Consider the following 26882-nt stretch of genomic DNA (forward strand, 5'->3'; position numbering starts at 1 on the left):
CGTGTGGATGAGTGCCCTGGAGACTGCTGTGGTGTTGCAGCTTCTGCTCAGGCTCACGGCAAAGACAGATGTGAGAATTTTCTCGCCCTACCCCCCACCCCAACCACACTATCCCAGACTTGGTGTGTTTCTTACTTTGCTACTGTGGGAAGCTTCATACCAGAGAACACCAGCCATCTGGGGCTCCTACAAGAACCAACGGCTCACCTGCTGAGCGGTCATACGGAAGTTTGGGTCCTGCATGTCCCACCTTGCAACCTTTATTGTAGTATTGGGGAATGAAAACAATACATCAGCTCAGCAGAAAGGTAAATTTTGAAGATTGGCAGCAATAGTTTTGGCACAGAAAATAATGTACTAGGGTTCCTATTTCAACTGCAGGCTTCAGATCTATTTTCAAAATTGCAAATTTGTGAAATCTTGAGGGAGGTTTTTTCCACTCATTTTTTTCTTTTTTTTCTGCCTATCTGGAAACTTTGCTTCCAAAATTCCATTACGGTACCTGTTGATACAGAAACCTTGACTAACAGTGTTTGTGGCATATGAAATTAGCAGTTGTAGCTTCTCTTCAAGACAGAGCACACTATACCAGATCGAAGGGTCTTCAGGGCAATATTGCCATGCTGCTTCAGTGTGGTTTGGAAGGATTGGTGCTTTCATTCACTGCAGTCTAGTAGATATCTGCTATGGGTAAGAGTGAAATGTGAAGCATGGCAGAAAATGATTCATCAGTCCTACTGTGACTAAAAGAGATTTTTATTTAATACATTCCTTTTTCTTCTTGGTGACTCTGTGGTTGCAAATAAGACAGATGAGTCCAAAGGTGGTCACACTTTCAAAAAGTCTGAGAAGTGCGGTAGCAAGATAACATCTGAGGCAGTCGCAGTGCTTCAGTTTATCTGTCACAGAATAATCTTCTCATTACTTCAGGGATCTGAAGTCCTTCAGGGAATAACACAAACATTTCGCGTGATCCAACATGCCAGATTTTTGCATTTGGACTGCCGAAATAAATAATGTATGGGAAGGGGAAGGAAAAAAAAAGCTTCAGAATGTTTCTCAGCAGCTGTAGTCATGAAAGCTGGCATGCGTTACATGTCTCAGCTAAAGTTAACTTCCATTTGCGCTCCGCTGAGCTTTCGGGTTCACCTTTCCTTGGCAAGTGACCAAATACTGGTGATGCTATCTGCGTGTTTGCATTCAGGTTTGGAAGCTTTCTCCACAGCAGGCGTGCGTGACATTTGCCGTCACCGATGGGTGAACTTCTGCCATTCCAGTGGCCTGAGCACCACCAGCTCTGGCATGTAGGCCGCAACCTGGCTGCGCTCGCTGCCTTCCTCCTAATGCGGGAAATGTGGGAGCCCTGGGCTGCTGCAGGAACAGGGGTACCATCGTTACATGGTAGGTTGTAACCCCTGGCCAAAGTAGAAGGCGGTTTATTCCTGCATACAGGCTGATGTTAGGAGGAATGGGTAGTGGGAAAGCTGTCCTCTGGGTGATGGTGCAGTGCGTAGTAACAGACTTCACCAACTCAAGAGCATAAAAAAAGTCTTTTAACTTCCCGCCCTACAAACTCAACCTGGTATCTGGAAATAAAGCTGTGTTCCTGCTTGCCTCTGTGTTCTCCTGTGTAATAAAGATTTTTATAGTGGAACTTGGTTAACAATTGTAATGATGTATGAGCCACAGGCAGAGCTAGTTCATTTCCCAGAGCTGCTGCCTCTACAGTATTAGCCAGGGTAAAGAGTAAAGTGTGCATGTTTGAGAAGGAGAGAGAGAAATAAATGAGTTCAATAGCAGGGGGAGGAATGTGTTGCTTTAAAAAAAAAAAATTAAAAAACATCGTATCTTATTTCACTTGAGAAGTAAGAAATTGCCCTGCTAAATTTTTAAGTAAAAATGTTGGAATGAATATGAATAACAAAAATTGTTCTTATTTTTAATAATTCAAACCCATTATTGTGACATCGCTTAACAGCTTTGGGCTTGTTTTGGGGTTTTTTGTGCACCCCCACGCCCCTCCCCAATCAAATAGTCTTGTATTATGGAGTGGAAAGCTGCTTTCTGTGTGTGTGTGCCTTTGAACTCCCCTGTATAATTCTGAGATACACCCATGATGGCAATCAAACTCTGCACTTAGGTAATAGCCTAAATAGGTCAGGAGGAATGGTGAGCAAAAGCCTTCTGTCTGTTGTATTCCCTTTATTAATTACCAGGAAAATAAAAACACAGGAGTTGCATCACTTTGTTTGTGCTCTGAGACCTGGGGCCACCTGCATACAATCCTGCAGCCACTTTAAGATGGCATGGACCAGCGGGGCAGCTGCCTGACCCTACCTCTTTCCCCAGAGATGTGGCACAGCTTCTTGAGCAGGTGATACAGTCAGAGTAGCCAAATTCCAGTCCTTTGTGTTTAATACAGCTGGACTTGTTGGGTTTTGTGTTAGGGTGGGTTTTTTTTTTTCCCCCTGATCTCTTCCCTGCCTTGCTCCCCTTGCCCGCAGCAGCAGATCCAGTCGTGTCCCTTTGCCATCCATATAGGAGCATCCTGGTAGGTGTGTGACAGCATGTGATAGTGGCTGTTTCTGGGCAGAAATGGAGGAAAGGAGGTGGGAACCGCTGTGGCTGGTGGGAAGAGGTAGTTCAAGGGAATTAGAGGATGGGATCAGTCTTTTCAACTCCCCAGGCTGAAACATCCCGGTTTGATGACATGAAATACTGTAGCAGCTCTCATCTATTAAGCAAAACCTGGCCGTGCTACAAGTCCAGTCCTGAAGAACGAGTTATGGCATTTTTATAGCAGAGGTCATGCCTTGAAGTACAGGGAGTTCATAGGTGGTTTTGCAAGGTATGTGCTAATTTATTTATCGCTCCACATCCAACAAACTGGCCAATCCAGGGATTCCAGGGTGTGAATTTGGGATTGTCCTTAAGGTTCCTGGCCTCCAGGAGGGAGATGCTGTTTCCACAGCTATGTACTTGACTTAAGCAGCAAGGTGGGGGTTCCCATGTAATCATGTCTGTTTGCTTTCATGTTTTGGGAAGGTTGGTCACTTCACCATTGCAGTGTATGGATAAGAAAACCCAAGAAAAATGTTTATCCATTTTCTTTTTGTTACGGGGTTTAGGGGAACAGCTGGAAAATACCATAGAAACATTCAGTTGCCTTCTTGAAGAGAAGCACTGAAAAAACATAAGAAGCCCTTCCTGGAAGTGGGCAGCAAGTGCAGCTAGACAGAGAAGGACATTCTAATGAGCGGCCCCACTGTGTGGGTACAGCAGCACTGCTGGGAACAGCCGGTTCTGGGGAGAATGGATAGACCTGATGTGTCAGGCGTGTCCTGCCTTCACCTCTCCTCCTTGCAGCTCTCCAGGCTCTGAAAAACCTTTGCTAACAAACACCCGTCTCTAACATCTTGACAGAGGAGGGGGAAAAAATCTGAAAAGAATCTTGTCGCTATGAGAGTGAGTTGAAGGGGGAGAAAGGAGAAGGAAAAGATCTGACCCAGCATGCAGCCTTCTCAAAATACTGATTTTTTTTTTTTCCTCACTGCTGTCCTGCAAGCTCCTTTTTCTTCCTACCTGTCTCCAAAATATAGCCTTTTTCAAAGTTAATCGCTGCCTTCAAGAGCTTCTTAAATATTACAGGAGCAGCTTTGGCACTTGGTTTCATATCTTGAGCGCAATTTGAAATTCAGGGGTTTATTTAAATTTGAGATTGAAGTTCAGATATTTGGTGTGAGGGAGAGACCTTTTAACAGAGCTAGAAATACAGGAGCGACACTGAATCTCTCCTGAGAGGCTGCTGCCTGCTACTGAAGGGCAAGGATACTGAGGTGTCTTTGACAAAAGGATATTTTTTGAAAAAGTAACAGCATTGGTGAGGTTAGAGATATGTCCTGGGCTACACTCAAGAGTGTTAAGAGTCATCGAATGGTTGGGGTTGGAAGGGATCTCGAAGGCCATCTAGTTCCAAACCCCCTGCCATGGGTAGGGACACTCTCTGCTAGACCAGGTTGTCCAGAGCCCTGTGAGTTTGAATGAATGGGCCTCATAAACTATGTTTAAGCATGAAACATGGCCCTTGATTAATTCTGTTATTTCTAAGTGGCACGGTAAACATTGGCAGTGAGTCATGGGGTAGAAGCTTGCATGACATGAGGAAGGTTAAAAGATTAATCAGTTCAAGCCTTCTTGAGTTTACTTAGTATAGTTTGGCTCTGTGAAAGCATGTAAAGCCATTTCAATCTTACAGATACTGGAGGGTTGTTGCTTTAGTTTCAAAACAAACTTTTCTCTTTTTTTTCTTTTTTTCTTTTTTTTTTTTTTACAGTGTAGGACTTCTGAAGCTAGGTAGAGGAGCACTAAAAATGCCTTTTTATTCAGACAGCAGTTTCTCTGAGTCTAATGAACAATAGAGGTAAAGAAAAGGGTGACCTGACAAAATAAATTGGAAGCTAATTTTGGAGAGCAAAAGCCTCAGAAAATTGAAATTCTCAAATGTATGCAGCTTCGAACTGTAGTCATTCACTGGATATAATACATTAATGTAGGCTTACTGATTTCATTTCCTTTTAAAAAAAAAAGACAAAAAGTCTTCCTTCGATACTGTATTTGGAAAGGTGATGTTATTAGCATGATGAGTCCCTGTCTCCTTTTTTTTTCACCCTTAAAAAAAAACCCCTCTACAGTTGTTTAACATAAGACTTAGGTTTTTTTAGAAGTACCATGCCCTAAGTAGTATTGAAAAACAGAAGAGACAGCAGAAATTTAACCTAAGATACTTGAAGTGGATGGTTTATTGTTTTCCAGTGAGGTAGTTGTCTCTTTTTTCCAAACCAAGTTTAGCTTCAGGTCAGCTGAAATATCCCGACAGTGGTTTTCTTCAGGAATGAAGCAAGACAGGCTGTGGTTAAGTGCAAGGATACAAGTGTATAGAGGCTTGTTGAGGGAGCTGCCTGGGGACAGTGAAACCTTTCTTCACTGCTCCACGGTGTCTGTGCCCCTGTATTGTGAAATACAGTCGTGCAGCTTATCACACACCTCCGTTACCCTCCTATTTACTGTGGAGCTAGAAGCTGGCCCTCTCCGCGGGTCCTGCTGCAGCATCCATGGACCAGTTAGCCATCTGCTGTGGCTGGTCATTGCTCCGAAGAGTTCAGACTGCTGCTGAGCAGTGCCCAGCAGGTCTGCTCTGTGGTGTCTGTGCTATGTGGTTTTAAAGTGAGAAAGAGGTTTAGGTTGAAAAGGTGACTGCGAAATTAGAAGTGTCATTCACAAGTGTATCTCCACGATACGGGCTGGTGGTAGAGACAGACCTCAGGCATCTCTTTGGTGTCTTTTTAGCTGTTGAATTATTGAGTGAATAGCTGTGTCTCCATCTCCTTTGGCCACCCCGTTCTCTGGGGAGGGAGGAGTAAGTTCTGGATGAGGTACTTACCAATTTAGGTGTGGCACAGATACTGGATGTAGCCCATCTTTAAACCAAGGCTGCATGGGCACTGGGATTCCTCGTGAGACTTGCAGTCAGGCATGAGAGTTGATCCCAGTGGCATTCAGCTTACAGTCTCCCTGTCTCATCAGTGCTGTGCTGTAATTAACAGAAAACTGATGAATTTAATTCATATACACCTACTAACAGGTGAAAACACGTTTTCAGATTTAAGAGCCCTGCCTGTACTTAAGTGCAAATAGCTGATGTCTCCTGCATTTTATTCTTGAATTTCAAGGTGTGTCAATGGGGTTTAATCTTCCATTTATCTAAGCGCTCATTAATCTTTCAATTCAAGAACGTGTTTAGTATAAATATAGAAAATATATAGATTTTTCCTCACTCAAATTTATGAGCACTTGGGTGCCTTACTGCTGGTAAGAACAAACAGGCCCCTTGATGTTAGCGTGCTGGCTGCACTGGGAAAGGCTGGGGAAGATACTGGTCAGCTCATGTACAATCCCTTTTCTCTGGAAGGTGCAGCTCCCAGGGGGTCTCTGCAGCAACCATGCGCCTGTTAAAAGATGGTCAAGAGTTCTTCTAAGTCTTCTCTAACCTCTTCAAACCTTTCAGTGGATAGGTGAGGTTTTTCTAGACCTTTGGGTTATAGTTACTGAACTCCCTCTAGCTAGTCCAGATTTTCCTTAACCAACTGGAGCTGGATTACATGAGCTTCGCTCACCTAGTCTTTTGTCGGCTGTAGGGTGTGATATGGCAGAGGGACTTCTATTTGGGGGGAGGGAGGGGGAAGAAGGGGAGGGGGGAAGGTTAATCTTTTCTGAAAAGGCGATGAGACAAAATTGCTACGATTCACACAGCTCTAAGATAAGCAAGTAATAGCTCATGTTCAACAGCAAAGCATGTTCATATAGCATGAATAGGATGGATGTGTTGTATGATAAATCTGGACACAGCAAATAAATTTCAGCCTGAAAAATAAGATACCACATGAGACGGCATGTGCAGAGAGAATGCTAATGTTTAGGGAACCAAATGCATTGGCTGAAAGGAGAGTGTAGAAATGAAGAAGAGAGATTTTGTTTTGTTACCAGGATTGATTGGCTGACTGGTTTTTTTGTCTTTAAACCATAATAGGCTTCCCTTATTGTCAAAATGATAATATATATAAAGCACTTCCTGTAATATTTCTCTTCAAAATGACTATTCATCAGTCCCCGAGTCAGATGCTCATATTTCAACTCACAATTTAGTTTAGCAAGTTTATACTTCAGAGCAATCAGTCATTTTAGCATTTGTGGTTTTAATACAAATCTCACCCACAGAAGCACACAGTGCTCTTAAGCACAGATAGATTGGCTAATCCAGATAGGGCTCTGTAATCTTCTGGCCAAGAAAGAGATTATTGCTTTTCAGAGGGAGGGAGGGTGGAAGGAAGGATTCCATCCAGTTTAGCAGTGCAGATCATGAAAAGATTGGGGGCAAATGACTCTTGGTCTTCTGCTGGGCCTGGTGCAGGGGTGAGTGTCCAGAGATAGCTGGGCGATTTAGGTGGCTGGGGGAGAGAGTCAGTGTGAAGGTAGTATGGATATGGGGTCAGATCCTAGGTCCCAAATGTGGTGGGAGAGGGGAATGATGGCAAATGCCAAACATACTCTGATGGGCTTGGTCTGCTGCTGCCTTGCAAAGCCTCCACGTGCTGCTACTTCTCCTGCTTATTCCACAACCTACAAACACACCACAGTTTCTGTGACAAACTTCTGCCATTACAAAAGCAGGAATTATCTTTGATGATATACTTTGCCTCCTGGTTTGGCCAAGTTCTCATGCTGCAATAAATCACCTTCTTCTGTGTCCCCAGTGTGACGTTGCAGCAAAACATGGGCACCACCTGCTGAACAAACGACATTAGAAAATCATTAATCTCCTTTCCATTTTTCTTTCTCACAACGCCTCTCTTATCTGGGCTGCGTGCTTAAACCTTTCTTACAACTATGGAAGGAATTTTATTTTTTTGGAGGTAGTGGCAGATAGGCCTGTTTTCTCAGGAGATGTGACCTCCCTCAGGGGCAGCACAGGAAACACCTTTCCTCCCGCCCTCAGTGTAACTTGTGGGCTTGCCCCCTTCCTCCTTCTCCTCCTCCTCGGTGAAGCAGGATACTGTCCAAGCTGCAGAGAGTCGTTTGGCTCTGGGTGGAGTGTTTCTCTGTCTCATCAGTGGTCGTGCAGTTGTCTGTCGAAAAGCTGAGTTTGTTTTTCTGAATTCTTCCATTTGGCAGTGGTGAGGCCACAGGTGGTGTGCCACATCCAGGTTTGGGGTCCCCAGTACAAGAGACTCTTGGACATACTGGAGAGAGTCCAGCAAAGGGTAATGAAAACATTTAAGGGACTAGAGCATCTCTCACATGATGAAGGCCTGAGAGAGCTGGGACTGCTCAACCTGAAGAAAAGTCTAGGGGATAGACTAGATAGGGTGAGATAGGGAGCCTGCTTTGGCAGGGGGGTTGGACCCAATGATCTCTTGAGGTCCCTTCCAACCCCTAAAATTCTGTGATTCTGTGATTCTGGGGGATGATGTGTGTGTGAAATCTCATCAATGTCTGGAAATACCTGAAAGGAGACTGTAAAGAGGGCACAAACTGAAACACGTGGAGTCCTTTTTTTATTGTGAGGGTGGCACAGGTTACCCAGGAAGTTTGTAGAGTCTCCATCCTTGGAGAATATCTCCATCCTTGGAGATATTCAGAAGCCTCTGGGTATGGCTATAGTGCCCCTGCTTGAGCAGAGTGATTGGACCAGATGACCTCCAGAGATCCCTTCCAACCTCAGCCATTCTGTGAAGTACTACAGAGCAATGAGGACTGGGCTGCTTCATCAGCAATGAAAAAATGGGAGAGTCCCATGCCTGCCGCAGTGTTGCCCGTCTGTTGTGTGTATTGACAAGCTTAACCTTTTTGTTTTGTCTCACCTGTTCCGTAAAATTGTTCTGCAAGCAGAAATGTGTTATTGTGGAGGCTTTTTCAGTTTATGTCTAACTTTGTAAGCCTGTAGATCTAGAAACACCTCCACAGTTTCCTCCAACTCACCTTTTAATTAGGTTTTATTTCTGTATCTTAAGAGGAATAGATGAGGAATCTATATGAAAATCCAGCCTTCTGAATTTGTTTATTAGAAGGTGGGCTGTAATTTCAAGTAACACATAAAAAAGTGTACAGTATCTCTGTGCTTAAAAAGCCTCTGTATATTGCAAGATTATTAATTTGTGGAAACAAATTGCTGAAATAACCTGACTGACAGTCTGTGCCAATAATAACACGTAATAACTGTGGGCAAACACAGTTGCTAGTGTGTTTTCTGTTTCGAGTGATGGTTGTAAGCAATTCTTGCCAGATGGGCTGATAATGTAATTAGGAATCGTTGTGTTAAATGAGGCAGTATTTAAATTGGCAACTAATTTTCCTATCTATTAACCAGCTTGAAAAAGAGGAGCTATTACCCAAATGATTTCTAGCTGCTAATCCCTAACAAGAAATGTAGCACTTCTTTGCACTTTTTTTTTTTTTTTTTAAGCACTGTCTAGCAAGTGATTTTCTGTAGGGTTTCTTACCTGTGGGACAAAATAAGAATGAGGGAATTAAGAGATGTTGCAGGCTCAAGGGTTGTTAGATGGGGTGCACCTCTACTAAGCCACTACATTGTGATGTGTGGTAACAGCTCACGAGCCCGGAATGGGATGCTTCCTATTTATAGTCCCTACACGTGGACAAACCCACATTTTTACTTTGTGATAGTTCACCGTGTGGCATACTCTATCAAGCAGAGTAGGACTATAAGCCCTATTTTAAGTGTGTGCGTGGGAGAAATGATGAAAGCACAGAGGGATGGGATTTTTGAACGGCATATGAATGTTACTAGCGTGGAATGGTCCCTCTCTTTAGTGGGGACAGGAGAGAAGGGAAAGGAAAGGGGTGCCCTTGGGTCAAGTTAAAATCCCTGCAAAGGCAGATCACTTACAGTTTTCATCAGCTCCTACGGAGCCAACGTCTTTGGTCCGCTAACTTGAGCAGTGGAAATTATCAATTGCCTACCATTAAGACTTTTGACTGAATCCCAGAGCAAGCGTAAGTAAATGTAGGCTGAATGAGATAGACTGATTATTATATTTATGTCTCTATCTGTGCAAATCTTACTCCTCCGCCTGCTCTGTGCTTCGGGTGAAGCAGGTTGAAAAGCCAAATACGTTTTTGCAGTCTAGTTGCTTCTGTCCAGCAGTAAAACTTTATTGCTTGACCTAAAAGGATCAGACCTGGTAACCTGAGAGAAAATCTACAGTGGATTTTTCCATGAGCCAGTCTTTTAATGGGGATGGAGATTATCACTAGCTCAGTGATACCCAGGGAATCACATCAAAAGCAACAGCGTGACAGGGTTGCATGCAAGCCCTAGGATTCCACACCTGGAGAAGGCTGTGTATGCTAAATCATGCAGAGAGATGCTTCAAAGAAATGCATTCTGCGTTTGTAGCCCAGGGGGGTTGTTTTGTGTAGGTTTTTTCTGAAAGGTACCCAAAGTCCCAACCTCAAACGAAATCAGGGAAGAGAAACTCACAGGAAGTCTGAGCAGGACGTAGATGTAGAGGCACTCGGTGTCTGTCCCTGCTAAAGGGTACTAGTACCCTCCGTGCAACAAAAATTGAACGACTGCCACGTTTTATTATTTTGCCTTGAAAATGTGAAGGAGGTCACTTTCTGAATGTGTGGTGGGGTAACTGCAAATCACCATTCACCAGGCAGTTAAATGAGGCATAGATAATGCCCAGTGTTGATGACGTTGTATTGACGCCACTTGCTGTAATAAATAGGGCAGGTGCCCGAACCACAGGCAGATGAAGCTTTGCTGCATGAAAGAAAGATGACAGATCAATAGGCAATTTTTTTTTCCCCCTGATATCAAAATGCACCAATATTCACCATGGAAGGCTTAAAAATATGAAAGACATAGTGGTAAGTTAAATTATTGAAGGAGGATAGCAAACAGTAAGTGCCTTTTATTGTTGGCGCTAAATCGAGCTCTGGAAAGTTTGAGGGACCTTGAAGTATTGACAATGGGCTTTGACTTCCAGTTGAAATAAATCATTACAACTGGGTTCTTCAGTGTCTCTCCCCCTTCAGAGCAGAAAATTTATAAAATGCATGGCCTGAGGAGGCTTCTGCTTTTAATGTTCATGACTTTCAGTAAACAGGTTTGGATTGGCTTCTTTTTATAAGCACTATTTAATGACACACAGAGGAAAGCTGACATCCTATCTGTATGTTTTTCATGGCAGAGGTGGATGTTACTATCCTGCTTACTTTATAGCTAGGAATCTTTATGAATATTTTTTAATAATAACACTATTTCCTTATAGGGAATGTATCCAGTAAAATAATCTAGATAGAATACTAGGTGCAGTATTTATGTCCCACAGCTGTGGTAAAGGTGATCTTCGGGCGGGGGAGGACATACCAAAAAACAGCCTTTTGCATTTGCTGTCTGCTTTCTGCTATATAGGGCTGAAAATGAACTTGGAAAAATCACGGTCTAAAAAACCCCAAATCTTTCCTGCTATACCTTCAGAAGTGAACAGATAGTACAGGAAAGCTGGGGAAGGACTGTAAGGGCATGTAGCAGCAGGACAAGGGGCAGTGCTTTTAAACTAGAGCAGGGTAGGTTTAGGTTATGTGTTAGGAAGAAGTTCTTCACTATGAGGGTGGTAGATCACTGGCATAAGTTGCCCAGAGAGGTGGTGCAGGCCCCATCCCTGGAGACACGCAAGTCAGGCGTGATGAAGCTCTGAGCAGCCTGACCTAGTCAGGTGTCTGTGCTTACTGCAGGGGGGTTGGACCAGATGGCCTTTAAAGGTCCCTTCCAGCCTAACGGATTCTATGATTCTAGTCTTTCATTGTTTTACTGCTGGGCACATGTTCAGTCAGCAGTCCTTGGGCAGCTTTTCTTTCATAGCCTCATTTGGACGTGTCCTTCTGACCTTGGCTTTCGCAAAATCTGACTTCGTTTGACAATCTCTGACAACACAGGCTAATCGCTAACTAATCAGCTGTCAGGGACAGGAAGCAATTCACTCGAGGTGGCTGTAAGAACCCAAAGGAACCTGCTCCGCCTGCCCACGAGAGCTCTGATTCACCTTCTCTGGGGCTTTGCGAGGAGGCAGCTGGAGAGGGTGGATGCTACCACTGCTGTTGGCTCTGCCTTGCCATCAGGGTCTTTCATCCCTGTGGCAGAAAGGTGAAGGCGCAGAGAGATGTGACCACGCTCCAGCTGTCACAGCACATAGCTCAGTGAATCAGAATAAGGTGCCATTGATTTCATAAGCTGGATGCTGAAACACAGTGGCTGAGGAGTTTAGCACATGGTGTGTTTGGCTTCATCTTTTGGGAGAGGGCAGGGCTGACCTCTGGACATGGGGTAGGGCAGGCCATAATTCCTTTGGTTGCCACCCTGTGACTCACCAGAGCTTGCCTGAAGCTCCCCCAACAGCACCATTAAACTGGCAGCAGGCAGTAGGGAATAAAGTAGGCTCCAGCAGTGACAACATGAGAGTGGTTCTTAATGAGATGTGAAGGCACTACAGAAAATTCAGATAAAAAGGGTAGCCAGAAGAGAAGGAGAGCTCAGTAACTTATACCCACCCCAAAATGAGCTGCTAATCACTGGCGCTATTGTGAGGACTACAATAAATCAGTGTCTGCCCTGGCCGCCTGCATCTCATTATGCACAAACATGCGGATGGAGAATGTCAGCCTCAATAGTGATCTGTCATGTGAACGCTGCTGTGTCCGAGTGGGCTGGCACTTGCATGCTTAGCTGGCTTTGTATTTTCTTTTTTTTTTTTTTTTGGTGGGCGATATCTATTTTCTTTTGGAAATGTTGATTTGCTCTGTGCTGTGGGTAGTAAATTTGCCCTTTTCTTCAGTGACTTGTGAATTCTGCAATGATAACATTGTATTTAAGGTGTGTGTGTGGGTAAAATATCTTTCATATATGTCATATTTAGTGATTGGGGGTTTGTTTGGGTTATTTTGTGTTGGGTTGGGGTGGGGTTTTTTTCCCAAGTCCTCCTCCGTGTATGGTGCCATGCATATTACTGAAGCTAGGGCAACACCTACATGCATTTATGCAGCTGATGTGTAGTGCCGATTACTCACGCATCACAGGCTGCCTCCGAAAGGCTAATTAATTTAAGCCCTGTAGCACCCCTTTGAGGCAACTTTTGTTAGTCCTGATAGATGTACACATTATAGCTGCTCTTTGTTGTTTACTTTTAATATGATTTTTATTGGGGAGGGGGAGGTGGAATGCATAGCTCTGACTTGGTGAGGTAAGTTGACAAAATGTTAGGCTTTTGATATCGCTGAGACAAACTGTGGCACAATTTGGATTTTCTTGCAAGACATGCCTCAAGAGTTTCCTATTTACTTTTAAAGCCTCAGCTCCTGGAACCAGGTGAGCTTGTAGCCGTCCTTTTGTTTGCAAACGTCTGTCTCTAGCTCATGTGGTTGCAAAATAAATTTTAATGTATTGTCTCCACTTAATCTAAAACTTGAATGCAGAGAGACAGGTAAATAACTTGACTAAGGGTGTGAGTTTGTTTCCTGATAGTCTTAAATTTTTTGCGTGACTAGGACTAGGAATACTAATAACAGTGTGCGTGCAATTCAAAAGACAGTCCCACTGTTCACTAGTTGCTTTTGTGTTCACATTTAAACTTCAGAGGTCCTCAGTCCCATACTGAATGAACTGGGTAAAACAGGGGCAAATGTCTCTTTCCCCCCCCTCCATGTGCAAACCAAATGTGTTTTAGCACATTGACTCACACTTTTTTGTCTGTGTTCACTCCTAAACCTGTAAAAGAAGGATTCAACCTATCTTCTCCAAATTCTTTATCCCCCCTTTTCTTTCCTTTCTGAACTCAGACATTTCTCCACTTTCTTTGTCAACACTAAGCTTGTTTCCCTTTCCATTCTCTCATACCCTTCCCTCATGCACTTTAAGCGCTAGATCTCTAGTTACCTCACATCTTAAGGGCAACCAAAGCAACTGGTTCAAGCTACAGTCAGACCATGGGCAGCCTGGTCCTGATGACTACCTCCTACAGGAATCTTAATTCCTTAATATTTTTCTGGGGAGCAGGCGTCCCCTACGGCCTAGGGCATAACTTCACAATCTTTTTAGGCCAATTTAGTACTACCACACTGTCACCAAAAGAGGCAATCGCCCTTTTCTGGTGTCTGCCCTACCATCTCTTGTCAAGTAGCTGTCTGATATGGAGGATTGCTAATTCTTTTTTGGTCTTGCTGAAAGAGGTGATCCTGCATCCAGCTGCTGGGTCCCATGCTGTTGCCTTCTGATTTGTGCTAGCACAAGCTGTCATGCAGCTGTGGTGAACCAACCTGCTAACGTGAGCCAAATGGGGAGAGGAGGCATCTTGTTTTGTCCCTGTGGTTTTGTTAGGCAATTTTTGGCCTAAACCATCATCCCAATTAACTGAACTAGCGGTCCACTCTTGGGCCGCCTTTCAATCCATGCTTTTCACAGTGTTTGTAAATCTTCCATCTTCCTATTTAAAGGCAGGGAAAGCTGTGGTGGGTTGCTGCTGCTTGGGATGAACTGGGCAACATTCCCATGCTCTCCGAGCCGTGAGGCAGCGTCATGTTTCTGCTTATTTCTGCTCAGACTTGCACTCAGCCCCTACATAGAAACCTCATAAGCTCTAAGGCAAACAGCAGTTCAAACAGTACACAATTCTGCCTCTGTCCTGGGCAAGTGGTGTTGCTGAGACACCTGGGTTTCAGGTGGTCATTAATTCATCCGCTGTGCGAATACAAGCTGGGCGGGTTTTGCCCCTTCCAGGAACATGACTTTTTTAAATCACTTCAGCACGATCAGCTCCTCTGACAGGGATGCAGCAGCATATCCTTCCCAGAAGTGATGCTTTGTGTTTATTTTTCAGGGCTACTTTCATCGTAATTTTACAACTGGAGGTAGTTAAGACAAAGACTTTAATGATTTTTTTGCTTGTTTGTTTAGTTGGATCTGATAAACCACCTCTCCTTTCTTCTGTTTCGGCAGTTAAATATTCTGGTTGACACTGGGAGCAGTAATTTTGCTGTAGCAGGTGTGCCTGATCCTGATGTCACCTCCTACTTCAATACCGAGCTGTAAGTACCCGTTCTGCACGCCGTGATGGGTTAGGATGTCTTTTATGACTCCTCCATGCAAAAGAGGTTGATCAGGCAGTTCATGGGGCTCCTGTGACACCTCCTGAGAGCGGGGTGTTTGTTGCCTGAATGGGAAAATTGGGCTTGCCTGATGCCAAGTCCAGCACGACACCACGAATGTTCCCACTGATGGCAACACTGCTGAGCTCTGAGCACAGCACTGACTAGGGGAAGAAAGACAATTACAGGATAAAAATAATTTGCAAAATCACATCAATAACAGCCATTTTTTTTATCTGAATAATCTTAATTTATTAGAAGTTTAAATAATACTTTCTCTTTGTTCAAAACCCGAATTTTAAACCCAGTACTAGTATCTGTCACTTGACATTTCATCCAAACCCATAAGTAGTTAGTGAAAAACTGATTTTGTGTTTAGCTTGGTGAAGGGCCTCGATCAGTCGGTGATCTGGACAGACCCTACTGAATCTGGTTGTTTATAAGATGCAACTTGGTGGTTTTGGTGTTTGTAATATGCTAAATTTGCTCTGTTTAGTATGAGCTGACGTTAGTCACAGCCAAGCACAGCTTTATCTGTCTGAATCACTCTCCCTTCTTTCCTCCTGCCTTTGTGCTCTTCTCTAGTTTCAATTATTTCAGGTAAGCTTCTCCAAAACACAAGTGTCTATCTTTAGCTGAAGCATATGGATGAAAATTCTTACAGGATGGGAAGGCTAGAGAATATCACCATTCTCATTACTTCTTTAACATGGGGTTTTGCCCCACCTTTCCAGTAGGATGCACTGGTAATGGAGGGAAAGCCATCATGTCCATGCTGCTTATTAAAATAACCTTACTTCCTGTCACATTCAGATGCTAATGGAGATAATTCACATCATCTTCTGATGTGACACCAGTCTGGAAAATCCAGAATTTGCACCTGAAAGTCATTTCTGCACTACTGTAGTTTTACATGCCAGCTATCCCCTTCCATTGTTAGTGGCTAGAGGATGCTTAATTGCAAGACATTAAAAGCATAAGCATTCCTTCCCCCTTTTCTCTAAGTGATGTTATTCTCTCTGGAGGGGAAAGGCCTCTCACAAGAACCATATACCATGAGAAACAGCAACAAGGGCAGATGTTGTGTCTTGGGAAAGGCTGTGACATCATTTGAAGGTTACAGTCTCTTATCAGTGTTCTCAGTATACACTGTGTTTTGAGAACTTTGATATAAAGTTAATACTGAAGTCTTGATATTTAGGCCCTGAAAAGTTGAGGGTGCTTTGTAAAGTGATTCAAACTCAAATCAGCACAGTTCAGAGCAATTGCAGTAGTGATATCTGGTTTGGGTTGGATTGATGGAGTACTGCAATATATTCAGGACAAAGTACGACCATTAGCACACTTGAACCTGGCTATGCCATGCTTTTTTCATTTTAAATACTTTAAATATATTTAAATAAATGTCATTTGGGAGGGATCCTGGCTCCACTGAAATCCACTAGATGTTTCAAAAACATTGTTTGCTACAAAACCTCTGTAGGTCATTCAGTACCTGTCCCAAATGAGGCAGGGCTGTCACCAGATCAGGTCAGCCATGGCTGAGTCCAGCCAAGTCCTGTAAACCTCCAAGGATGGGGAATCCATGCTCTCTCTGGACAGTGTTACAGTGCTGTGCCACACTTCCCTGTGGAGGAAATATTTCCAAATGTCCAACTTGAACCTCACAAAATGTAACTCACAGATGTTGCCCCTTGTTGTCTGGCACCTCACAGAAGGGGTTGGCTGTGCCATCTTTGTAACTGTCTTTCAAGTTGTGGTAAGATGCTGTGAGATCTCCCCTCAGCCTTTTGCTTGCAAAACCAAAACCCAGCTCACTGCAGTCTCTTGTCACAGGTCCTGTGGTTGTGGCTCTAGACCTCTCTGGCAGCCCCTCTGTCAGTCCTTCTCTCTTTTTCTCTAAATCTCTGTTGAACTGGGTTCCCGCAGCTGGCCACAGTCTGTTCCACATGTCATCTCAGTGCTGATCAAAGGGACAACCAGATCTTTGGTGGCCCTTCAAATGTGGCCCAGTGTGGACCCTGCTCTATGCACAGGGCAGGTATGCTGTTGTCTCTTAGTCTACCATCCATCATCACCCCAAATCCTTTTTCAGTTGTCCTGAATGTGTCCAGTCTGTCCTGATGTGTGGAGTTGATTCCTCTCAACTACAAAAGTTTGGGCTTCTCCTTGCTGAATGTCATGAGGTTCCTGTTGGCTCTCTTCCTTTCTCAACGTTCCTTTGGATTCAAACTCTGACACTCACCATGTCAACTATGCCCCTTAAGGTAGTATCCTATGCAAATCTGCTGATGGTGCAGTCTGTCCATCATGTAGGTTCTTGAAGAAGATGTTAGACAGTTTCTCCTCCACTCACAACTCCTGGGGCACTGTGCTTGTCATAAGCCTGATGTTGACCCAGCATTTGCCGCCCTTTGGGCGTAGTGGCCCAGTGTGTCTTCAGCCCACAAAGTGGTCTGTTTGTTCAGTCCTGTGTCCTCAACTTCCAAATAGGAATGCCGTGGGAAGCGGTGTCAAAAGCCTGACTGAAGTCGAGATGTGATAACATCACTGCATTTGCCTCACCTACAACTCACCAGTCGTCTTGTTGTAGAAGGCAGGGAGGTTGGACAGGTATGAAATTCCTTGTTGAGTGTCCCAAATTACCTTCTTGTCCTTCATGTGCTTGGGAACAAATTCCAGGAGGTTGTTCTCCAAGAGTTTTCCTGACTGGACATGAAGTCCAGTGGCCTTTCCTTGGGCCCTGATGCTTGGGTCTTTTTGAGACTGGCCTTACAGACTTTCCCAGCTGTATCTGCAAAATTGCCTAAGAGTTACCTTTACCCATCTGTAAATGAGACAAATGACCCATGGGCACTTTTCTTCCACACTATGTGGAACACTTCAAAATCAGATAAAGAGGTTTTCTCTCATCTGGTAATCATTCCCGCAGTTTTTTCCTACGTTGTCATGAAGTGCTTCCATATCAAAGTCATAAACTGCAAATTGAAGACAAGGGGAAAGAAGGATCAGTAATTTGTTAAGTTAATGGGACTGAGTTACAGATGTGTGCTTATTAGAATATTAATACTGTGTTGGAGAGAGTGTGATGGGTCTGAATTTCCCGATTGCCACGCTCTTAGTTTAATTTTATTTGAATGATCAAAATCTGAAATTAAATGCATGATTATTTTTTAACTAAAATTGAGGAGAGTGCATAGGAAAGGCATTATCTTTGTTCCAAAGGGCCCAGAGGGTGTGTTGTTCAGGAAAAGCCCTTCTTGAGCAATTTTAGAACTAGCTCGTTAAATGATGTTGTGTGTCATGCAATCCGTGCCATATAAATCTGCTGTTTGATTATCTGTTTCTTTCTGTACAAAACGAGTAGAACTGTTACCATGAAGTCTTTCACAGCTTGGGCTTTTGAGTGGCTCTGGCAGAACTTTGCCATGAAAAGTTCTGAGTCTGCCGTGGTGATCATGTTCGAGTCACTGTGATGTATGTATAAGGTTTTGGGAAATGGCTTAATGCATCCCAAACTGAAAAGAAATCACTGTGGGTTTTTTTTTCCTCATGGTATTCAAAATAACAAGCAGTTTTTGTTGAATATGCTACTTATGATAAAAGAACCACCTAAACACATGTATAAAGGGGCTTTTTGCACTCAAAACTAAATTATCAGTGGTGGCTCTGTAGCACTATGCAGAAGAGTGACATATTTGGGGCTGTCAGTATTCAGCAACACTATTCAGGGTTTTTTTCAGTATGAGTACTACCACCTCACCATCTGAAGTTTTAAGAGCAAACTGCTCGAGATTTGATCGTTCCAAGAGATAGGAAGGTAAGAAAATTATGGGCAATATATCGAGGTAGTACAGTAAGTTGCATACCAGCAAGCGAAAGTAAGCTGCTGCCTTCCTGCGAGTTTGGTTGTGGACACTGTACAGTCTCTGGTTTGAGAGGAATTTATAAACTTGTTCCAGAACCCCTGCAAATTAGGTGGGACTTCTTCATTAAAAATCAACAATTTACATTGTGGAATAGTCTTTAGACAACTAGGTTAGTTGTTGGGTTTTCATGGTTGCTTTGTCTTAAGTCAGTGGCCCTGAATCCCTTCTCGTGTCATCCATCTTCACCAGAGAAAGGATCAAAGCTTATGTTTAGATATTTTTTTTTTCTTGGTCTGTTGCTGTTCTCTGACCCTTCTTTGCCATTGCTGTTTATGGGGATGTTGATTTGTGCTTAGGAAAAAGCAAATGGGTAAGTAGGAAAATTTAAACTCTTGGCACAGATGGAATTAAGAAAGAATTGATGTGTTGGGTGAGGTTGGTGTCAAGCAGGGCTTTCTGCACAGTGGATTTGTGGTTAGCCACTCTTTTGTCACTGGTTTGTTCAGTGCTGTGGGCTGGTAATGAGTAGTTCTGCATGAGAAAATGAACCTGTTGCTAGTATTCTAAGCTGAGGTTTGAGGACCATGTTTCTGTTGGCTGCTGTGGAGAGAAGACAGTAACCAGAAAGGAGAAGGGATTGGTGGCACTACAGCACCATAATCTAGGAGGCCTTTTCCCTTGCCTCTGGCAAAGATGCACTCCATCCTGCCAGAATTTCTTACTTTCTCATTGTAGACACAACAGCTTGCTTGCGATTTTTTGTGCTGTGTTTCTTTAAAACACTCAGACCATGAATTAGAACAGGTCTATAGTTTTCACCTTTCAAGTTTTCTTCCTTTGAATCAGTGAAGTGGAAAAACCCAAGCTGATTACAGCCAAGAAGATGGAGCAGGAAGTGGTTTTGCGGGAACAGAATATAACTTACTGCCACAAGTATCATGTGAGATCCCTTCCCGCACTAGGTATTTTGTTCCTTGAAGGAAATGAGGCCTTTTCTTCAGTACAACATCTGTGCACTTCACAAATGAGATGAGTATCCTCACCTGTTTCTACAGGTGGGGAAGCTGCGACTCAGAGGGTGAGGAAGTGACTTCTCCGGCCTTCCCGTAGGAAAGTTCACCAGCAGTGCCGGAAAATGAGCAGAGTCTTTCTGTGTCCTGGTCCACAGCTCCGTCCATCAGGCTATTGCTGCTTGCAGAACAAGAGCTATGTGCTGTTGCTGGTCATGCAGAGCCTGTGTTTGCAGACTGGCCTTGGTTTATTCTCCCAGCACTTGCTTTTCTCTCTGATTTCAGATGTTTCCTTTTCTGTTACACAGCCAGACACTTCTCTACTTAGAGCCCTGCGTTTTCCCTTCCTTTTCCTGTCCCCCTTCCCCAGTTTCTCTTATGTCAGTAATTCTTCAGACTCTATTTTGATTTATAAAATGTACTGCCAGTATCACAGTGGTGCTCTGAAGACCCAGCCTGAGCAGAGAGATCCCTTTGTCTACGTGTCACACACAGGTGGAATTACACAGAGAAGTAAACCAGCAGTAGCCGTAACCAGATACAGGTAGTAACGGTATCTCTGGAATTCGCCGTTTTGAAATAGAATCTGAGAGATCTATTACCTCATTTGTTTCTTCTGTCTTGGATGTTACAAGCTGCTGGGCTGTGAAGAGCCCTGAAGGGTTAGGTGTTGGGAGTATCAAGAGCTGCCTAGGGTTGGAGCCTAGCCCCTTACTGCTCCCTGCCCACCCTTAGCTAGGAAGAGGATCAGTTGCATGGTCCCTACAGCCAAATTGCCCCTCAAGGTAAAGAATTTCCGTAGTTCTCCAGTAGTGATGGGGAGTGGAAAATTATTACCATGTTTATACTACAAGATTTTAAAATGAAAAAAAAAACCCCAAACTATGGATGTTTTTTCTCATGCTTTTGTTAAGCCTTCTAAACAAGATTATTTTTTTTCCCTCTTTCTCTGCTGCTTGTACTTAACTGCACCTTTTCCTTTGCTGCCTGGGTCTAGAAGAAACTCCTTCTTTTCTTCCCACCAAGTCAGTGAATCATTTGTTAATAATATACAAATCTACTTAGCTCCCGGTAGACCAAACTGCAGATTTAGAAAACCTGTTTCTTACTGCTGATAAAGTAATATTCCCATTTACTAAAAATGGATTTTTAAATAATATCAACGAGTTATTAGTCTACAGCTATTTAGTTAGCCTGCCATTTCAATTTCAGATGTGAATTCAGAAGCTTTTCATTTCCTAGCACCACTTAATATGTTCTGTCGCCAGTTAAAGAATATTGCTCCTATTGTGATAGACCAGTCTGAGTCAGAGGCATACTGCACTAGACAGCATGATACCTAAGGTTTTAAAAAAACCAAAACAAACATAAAAAAAGGCAAGATTTAGTCATTGATGGCTTCAGGATGAAAACAGGGCTTCGAGATTTTTTTTTATTACTACCTTTTTTTCTTTTTGAGTAACTTTTTTGATCTACCCCCTTCTTCTGTGAGTATCTGATTGACTTTGCAGACTATTTTTCTTCTCTGGGAACAAAGAAGATTGAATATATTCTGTTGTCTTGCATTGTAAATAAACAGGTCATGCATAAGTGTATCTTCTCCTTTTAAAGGTCAAGTACGTACAAATCTCAGGGGATTGATGTCACAGTTAAGTACAGTCAAGGAAGCTGGACTGGAGTGCTGGGTACAGATGTCATTACTATCCCAAAAGGAATCTATGGCACCTACACTGTCAACATTGCTACCATTCTTGAATCGGAGAATTTCTTCTTAGCAGGAGTTAAATGGCATGGGATTCTTGGTCTTGCCTACGATGCCTTAGCCAAGGTAAGTCACCCTTTCGCCAGCTATTAAAATAAAGAGGGCAGATGATCCGTCAGCATTAGGCTTCTCCGTTCCACCCACTCTTTCCTATGGATTCTTTCTGTTTGTTAAATTCCAGAATGAGTAAACTGGGTTGTGATGGTACCACAGACCCATATGAAGAATTAAAGCTATTCTGGTGATGAAGGCTCTGGTTTTTAGCTTCTTTGGAACAAATAAGCTTTTACAGAGTTTGTAGTACCAGAGGATAGGAGTAAAAGCTTCTGGTGTACGTATGTAGGGCACTTATGAAGGTTGTGATGATTTCCCTCAAGACTTGTCAGTCGACTGGTGGACTTACTTGGCCAAGCCCTTGTCAGTTCATTTTAAGACAATCTTTGTTCATAAAGGAAAAGTTGAGATGGAGGGGATATGTGGATAATTTCAGAAGAAATACTAGCTGTAGCTTTTTTTAATGAACACAGAGCCAAGCACATCGTGCTCTTATGGACGCAGGAAATTCAGGTAGAAATTTTAAATTAAGTCCTAAAATTTATAGTCTAAAATTTATAGCCTTATAATCTAAAACGGAAAATACAATTGGAGTAGTACATAGTCATAGTTTTCAACCTACACATAACTGTCTGAGAAATTCACAAGCTGAGATATATCCCTTTAGAACCAACGATTCAATACTGCCTGCTGACTCTGGAATTAAAATGCTTTATTCGAGAGTTTTGTGATCATTGTATTGACTCCTGCTGTACTTGCTGTCATACACTGTCAACAGACAGGCAGAGAAGAGCTGCCTCTCAACCTCTGGTTTGGGCAAATAGTGTGTTCAGGGCGTTTGTTTTTCCTTTCCTCCAAAGACTGAAGTGTTGTTGGCTTCCGAAGCTGCTCTGTGCTTTGTGTAGTAAGGGCACTTGGCACCTCACTAGCTAGCCAGGGTCTCTGCCTGTCATGAGATAGATGTACCTGCATGGAAACCCGAATCACAGTGAGACGGCAGTACTCTCATAACAGCATTGACAAGTATGACGTGCCGGGTAGGAAAGGGCCTCTTGGCCAGTAATCAGTTGAAGGGAGTGTGCTCTGATAGAAAGTTCTCGGAAAGAAAGAAGAGGAAATAAGGGCTTTTGAATTAACAGTTCAGGAGAATTAAACTATGTTTAAATCTTGAAAATCCTCACTTGAAAACTGTACCTTTTAACTGTGGTGGGAAGGGCAAGTGACGTTTGGCTGTTGTAATATCCCAAAGCCTTTTCCAAACAGAAAGCACCAGTGGCAGCTTCTGCCTGACACTGAAACTAGCATTTGAGTTTGAAAACTGCAATTGAAAAATACTCCTGGGCTTTGGGGATTTCTGTGACAGTGGTCAAGAGTAAAAACTGCTTTAAAAACAATGGAAACAGGAAAAATGACAGTTGTTGGGGTTTTAATTATGTCTAGAATTTTCATCACCTGGTTGTCAGAAATTCAATTTACTTGTGAAAAGTGGTCTTGTTTGAATGATTGGCTCATTTCTGTGAAGAAACTTTTTAATTAATACTTCTGCAATTCTTTTGTTTTTTGTTTTGTTTTTCGACACCTTCAAGCCTTCAAGTTCTGTGGAGACGTTCTTTGACTCCCTTGTGAGGCAGGCAAAGATCCCCAACATTTTCTCCTTGCAGATGTGTGGTGCTGGACTGCCTGTTTCTGGAAGTGGTACCAACGGAGGTAGTCTTGTGGGTATCTGTCAATCTAAGAGGGAAGATGTATCTTTATTAATCTCTCTCCCTCTTCTCTATGGCTATCTTATTTCTTCCAAATTCAGTGTTTAAGTATATGAAGTGGGTTATATATATTTTTTTTTAAGTAACAGTTAAGCACTCAGGCAAAACTCAAGTGTCTTTATTTTTCATTATCCATTCTTTTTTTCTCTCTCAAGTTTGAGTAAACATCTGCATTTCAAGTTTAATTTTCATACAGAAAAACATAAATGTTGTGGTGTTTTCTCAGGGCAGACTCTGCTACCTTTCCTAAACTCAGCAGTCCCTTACTCAGTCTCATAAAAATGCTACAGTATTTTTTTAAAAATTTTTTTACATGATGTGAAAAGGGGGAGAGGAATCCAGGTGCTTGTACTTTTTGAAGACAACACGTTAAGGGAAAAAGTCCCTGATCTTCTGCTTGTTGTTCTTCAGCAGTATTAAGGCTTTTCTGATCTGATAAAGTGAATTTATGCCATGCTGGTTTAATATTCCATCCCATTTTTATACATTGCCTAGATTAAAGCACTGAAGATGCTGTTTTGATTTTAAACAGTGAAGCTTTCCTAAGAAATCAGTGTGAGCTTGTAGTTGAGGATCCTGGTAATTTGTTGCAATATGGGAATTCTGGTTGATTGAAGCACAATCAGCTTAATGTCTAGATGTTTCATACTACTTTGTATGACTAGTATTGTCAGAGAATTTGTCAGCAAAATCCTTACAAATAGTGTTAAATTAAAAATTGGATGCCCTGTATATCACAATTAAATATTCCCCCTTTTTTTCCCTGTACTCATCCCCAAACTAAATACCTGGGATTTCTAAGTGTGTGAATTCCTTTCTCCTTTCCTTCAGGTTCTGGGTGGAATTGAACCAAGCCTGTACATGGGTGATATTTGGTACACACCCATCAAAGAGGAGTGGTATTACCAGGTTGAAATTCTCAAACTGGAGGTCGGAGGACAGAACCTCGAATTGGACTGCAGAGAGGTATTTGTGATAATGTGTTTCTGTCCATATCAAACTCAAGTTTGGGTAAAAAAGAGACTTAATCGATCAGGTTTGTCTTTACAAGCAGATCTGTATTGCAGTTTCCTTTCAGAATCAAGGCTGCAGGGTAACTTTGAAAAGCGTTGAACAAGCCTTGCAAAATTTAGTGTGCCATACCTAACGTTAAGCTAAAGAGTTTTAAGATAATTCCAGTAAAAAAAAAAAGAGAGAGAGAAGAGGAAAGATTTTTGGGTTGACCCCCATGTATTTGTCAAAGAATGTTATTCATAATGGCAGTGGGCAAGTGTCATCCTGGGAAGCTTCCCCAGGTATCTCATCCTATGCATCTTTTTTTTTTTTTTTTTTTTTTAATTTTATGATCTAGTTTTGTTTGCTTTGGCCTTGTTAGTTGTTATTGCTGATGGATATGTTTTCTGTTTTTACTAGGAATAATTCTCTGCTATCTCTAGATCAGTCTAATGAGACTGTGTTGATGCCATTTTTATTCCAAAGATGTTTCATTCTTTTCTGGCATGTGTGTGTTTCATTTGTTTATTACTGTAGCTTGTTGCTGTTCATGTTTTGATTTTAGTTCTGCAATTTTAATGTCCTTTTTTCATTAGACATCTCAGTTTTTCTGGTTCCCTTAGTAGGAAATCATTGGATATATGTGATATATCTGAAGTTTTTATAGTTCATATAAATTAAGTTAAATTTATTATTTAAATATTATATGTGCATATACTATTTCTGTATAAAATATGGAAATTGTAGTAATATAAAATATTTAAAACTGATCATATAATCTTTCAACTTAATAAGCAAAACAAGGTCTATTTAAATGTCTCTCTCTGTTAGGTTGTCAGGAAAGCAAAACTGCTGGTCCTGTAACATAAATGTTTGTGTTGCTCTTTTTTCCCTCCTGCCTTAACAAATGATCAACATGTTTTTGAAAAGGAGCCCTTGCAGTAATGGTTTCATACCTGCTGTTTCTAGAAAACAAATCACTTAAAAATGTAGTGGCATTACACAAGTTTCCTGTTATTGTTGCTCTTTTCTGAGCCAGGGTTTGCTCTCAGATTTTCTTAGTACAGTAGGCTAAGTCACAGGGACAGAAGGCATCATTCCTTTCTCAGTAAAGGGAATTTTCCCGCAAAAATTAGGGTTAGTATGATTGAAGTTTGGCTAGTGTGGGACTTCTAGAGGATGCATCATTCACTGCGTGGGATGATGAACTGTGTGCCGTCTCTCCTCTTAGTTGTTTTCTAGGAAATGGAGCATTTTTTGTAGCTGTCACTAGAGACTACTCCTTTTCCTTGCAAAGGAAAAAGTAGTTCCCAGGCTTCAGTGCCAGGAACCTGTCCAACGTTACACCCGCAGCCGTGGCCTTGAGCCCGGCAGAGCAGGGCTGGGAGAGTTACTGATCCGCTGGCATCGCAGAGCGGGTGCTGTTAAACATTAACCAGGAAGACCAAGAAGGCCACAAGTTCCTTCCTGCTGAAAGTACACCATACGCAGCAGGAAAATCCAGGTGCTTCGTCCCTGGCTGAGCGATGCCGCTCCTCCAGTTTTATGTTGGCAGCTGACCCTTTTGGCTACTGATTTATTTATTTTTTCCAAGGCTGGCCCTCCAGGATGCTGGCGATTTGCGTATTTGTGGTACAAACCTGTTAAAAACAGACTCCACAACGCCTTGACGTCTGTCTCCACTCTTCAGCAGTATTTCTGAGAGTGCAATAAATGGTTTCCTGTTTGCTTTTCTTTCAGCTCTGCTTGGCACCCTACAGCCCCTTCTGAAAAGAAAATAACTAAGAGTTACTTTTTTACTTTTTAATGGGTTTTACTTTTGTCACAGGCTAAAGATACTTCATGTGACATGATAACATCTAAACCACTGTATTTTAAATTTGCTTGCTGTTTGGCCTTTTCCTAAGAAGCTTATGCTGGAAGTTAACTTGGCTCCTTAGGATTATGCCATAAACGTGTCACTATTCAGTTATATTGATCCCCCTGCCTAAACTGGTAACACAAGTCATTAATGCAAACAGCTGCCACTGCTATTTGTCTTTTTTTTTAACAAGTAATCACAGTTTTTAAGGAGTCCATTAAAAATATCTACCTTTTAAAATACTTATTCTTTTCTTACTTTGTCTGAAGTTTAATGAAATCCCTCACTCTGAGGTTTGGGGCTTTAATAATGAAAGTTAATATTTGCTTAGCTTTTTTTTTTTTTTAGTGCAGATTTTGAGGCAGCAAGATTGAAATTTCAAGTTTCTTTGTACTTTGTTTTTGCCAGTGTGTTCCTGGGTTTCAGCAGTCAAGAGAGAAAGGTGTGGCGTTTGGCGTTTTCACTCTTGAGCCAGTACTGAACATGACATGTCATGAGGCCTACTGTTCCCTCGCTGTTGTCGAGTGAAATGCGGCAGCCGTTACAAGTAGGCCGCTGTAGTGTGGTTAAACCAGAGCAAGCTGTTTCCCTGATAGCAGAGGCCTTGATTCAGGGCTCGGCCATATGTGTAAGCTACATCAGCATGCTTAGTGTCTGCCTGTACTGACTGCGAGAGTGCTTTTGCCCAAAGCACATGGGAGGTGAAAAGGATTAGCTTATATATCCGAGAGGGGCCCGTCTTTACTTCTCTTTACAAGTGGTTTGGCCATTTGCTTTGGTTGTGGTGACGTACAGCAATTCCATGAGCGGTGTGGGTAAACTCGCTCTTGTGTCTAGGCTGACCAT

At 42.5% G+C, this 26882-nt stretch overlaps 1 protein-coding gene across 1 annotated transcript in view; it reads left to right on the forward strand.

Moving 5' to 3' along the window:
* The window catches only part of BACE2 (beta-secretase 2), a gene marked incomplete at both ends in the record, with an annotated part of 46606 nt that overhangs the window by 8213 nt on the left and 11511 nt on the right, over positions 1-26882 (forward strand). Inside the window, 4 exons of the mRNA XM_084279044.1 lie at positions 14576-14664; positions 21215-21431; positions 23006-23134; positions 24014-24148. Of these exons, the coding sequence (XP_084135170.1) occupies positions 14576-14664; positions 21215-21431; positions 23006-23134; positions 24014-24148 (570 nt within the window). The remainder of the gene's footprint in view (positions 1-14575; positions 14665-21214; positions 21432-23005; positions 23135-24013; positions 24149-26882) is intronic.

Source organism: Gallinula chloropus, assembly GCF_964237585.1.
Source record: "Gallinula chloropus genome assembly, chromosome: 1".
NCBI lineage: Eukaryota > Metazoa > Chordata > Aves > Gruiformes > Rallidae > Gallinula > Gallinula chloropus.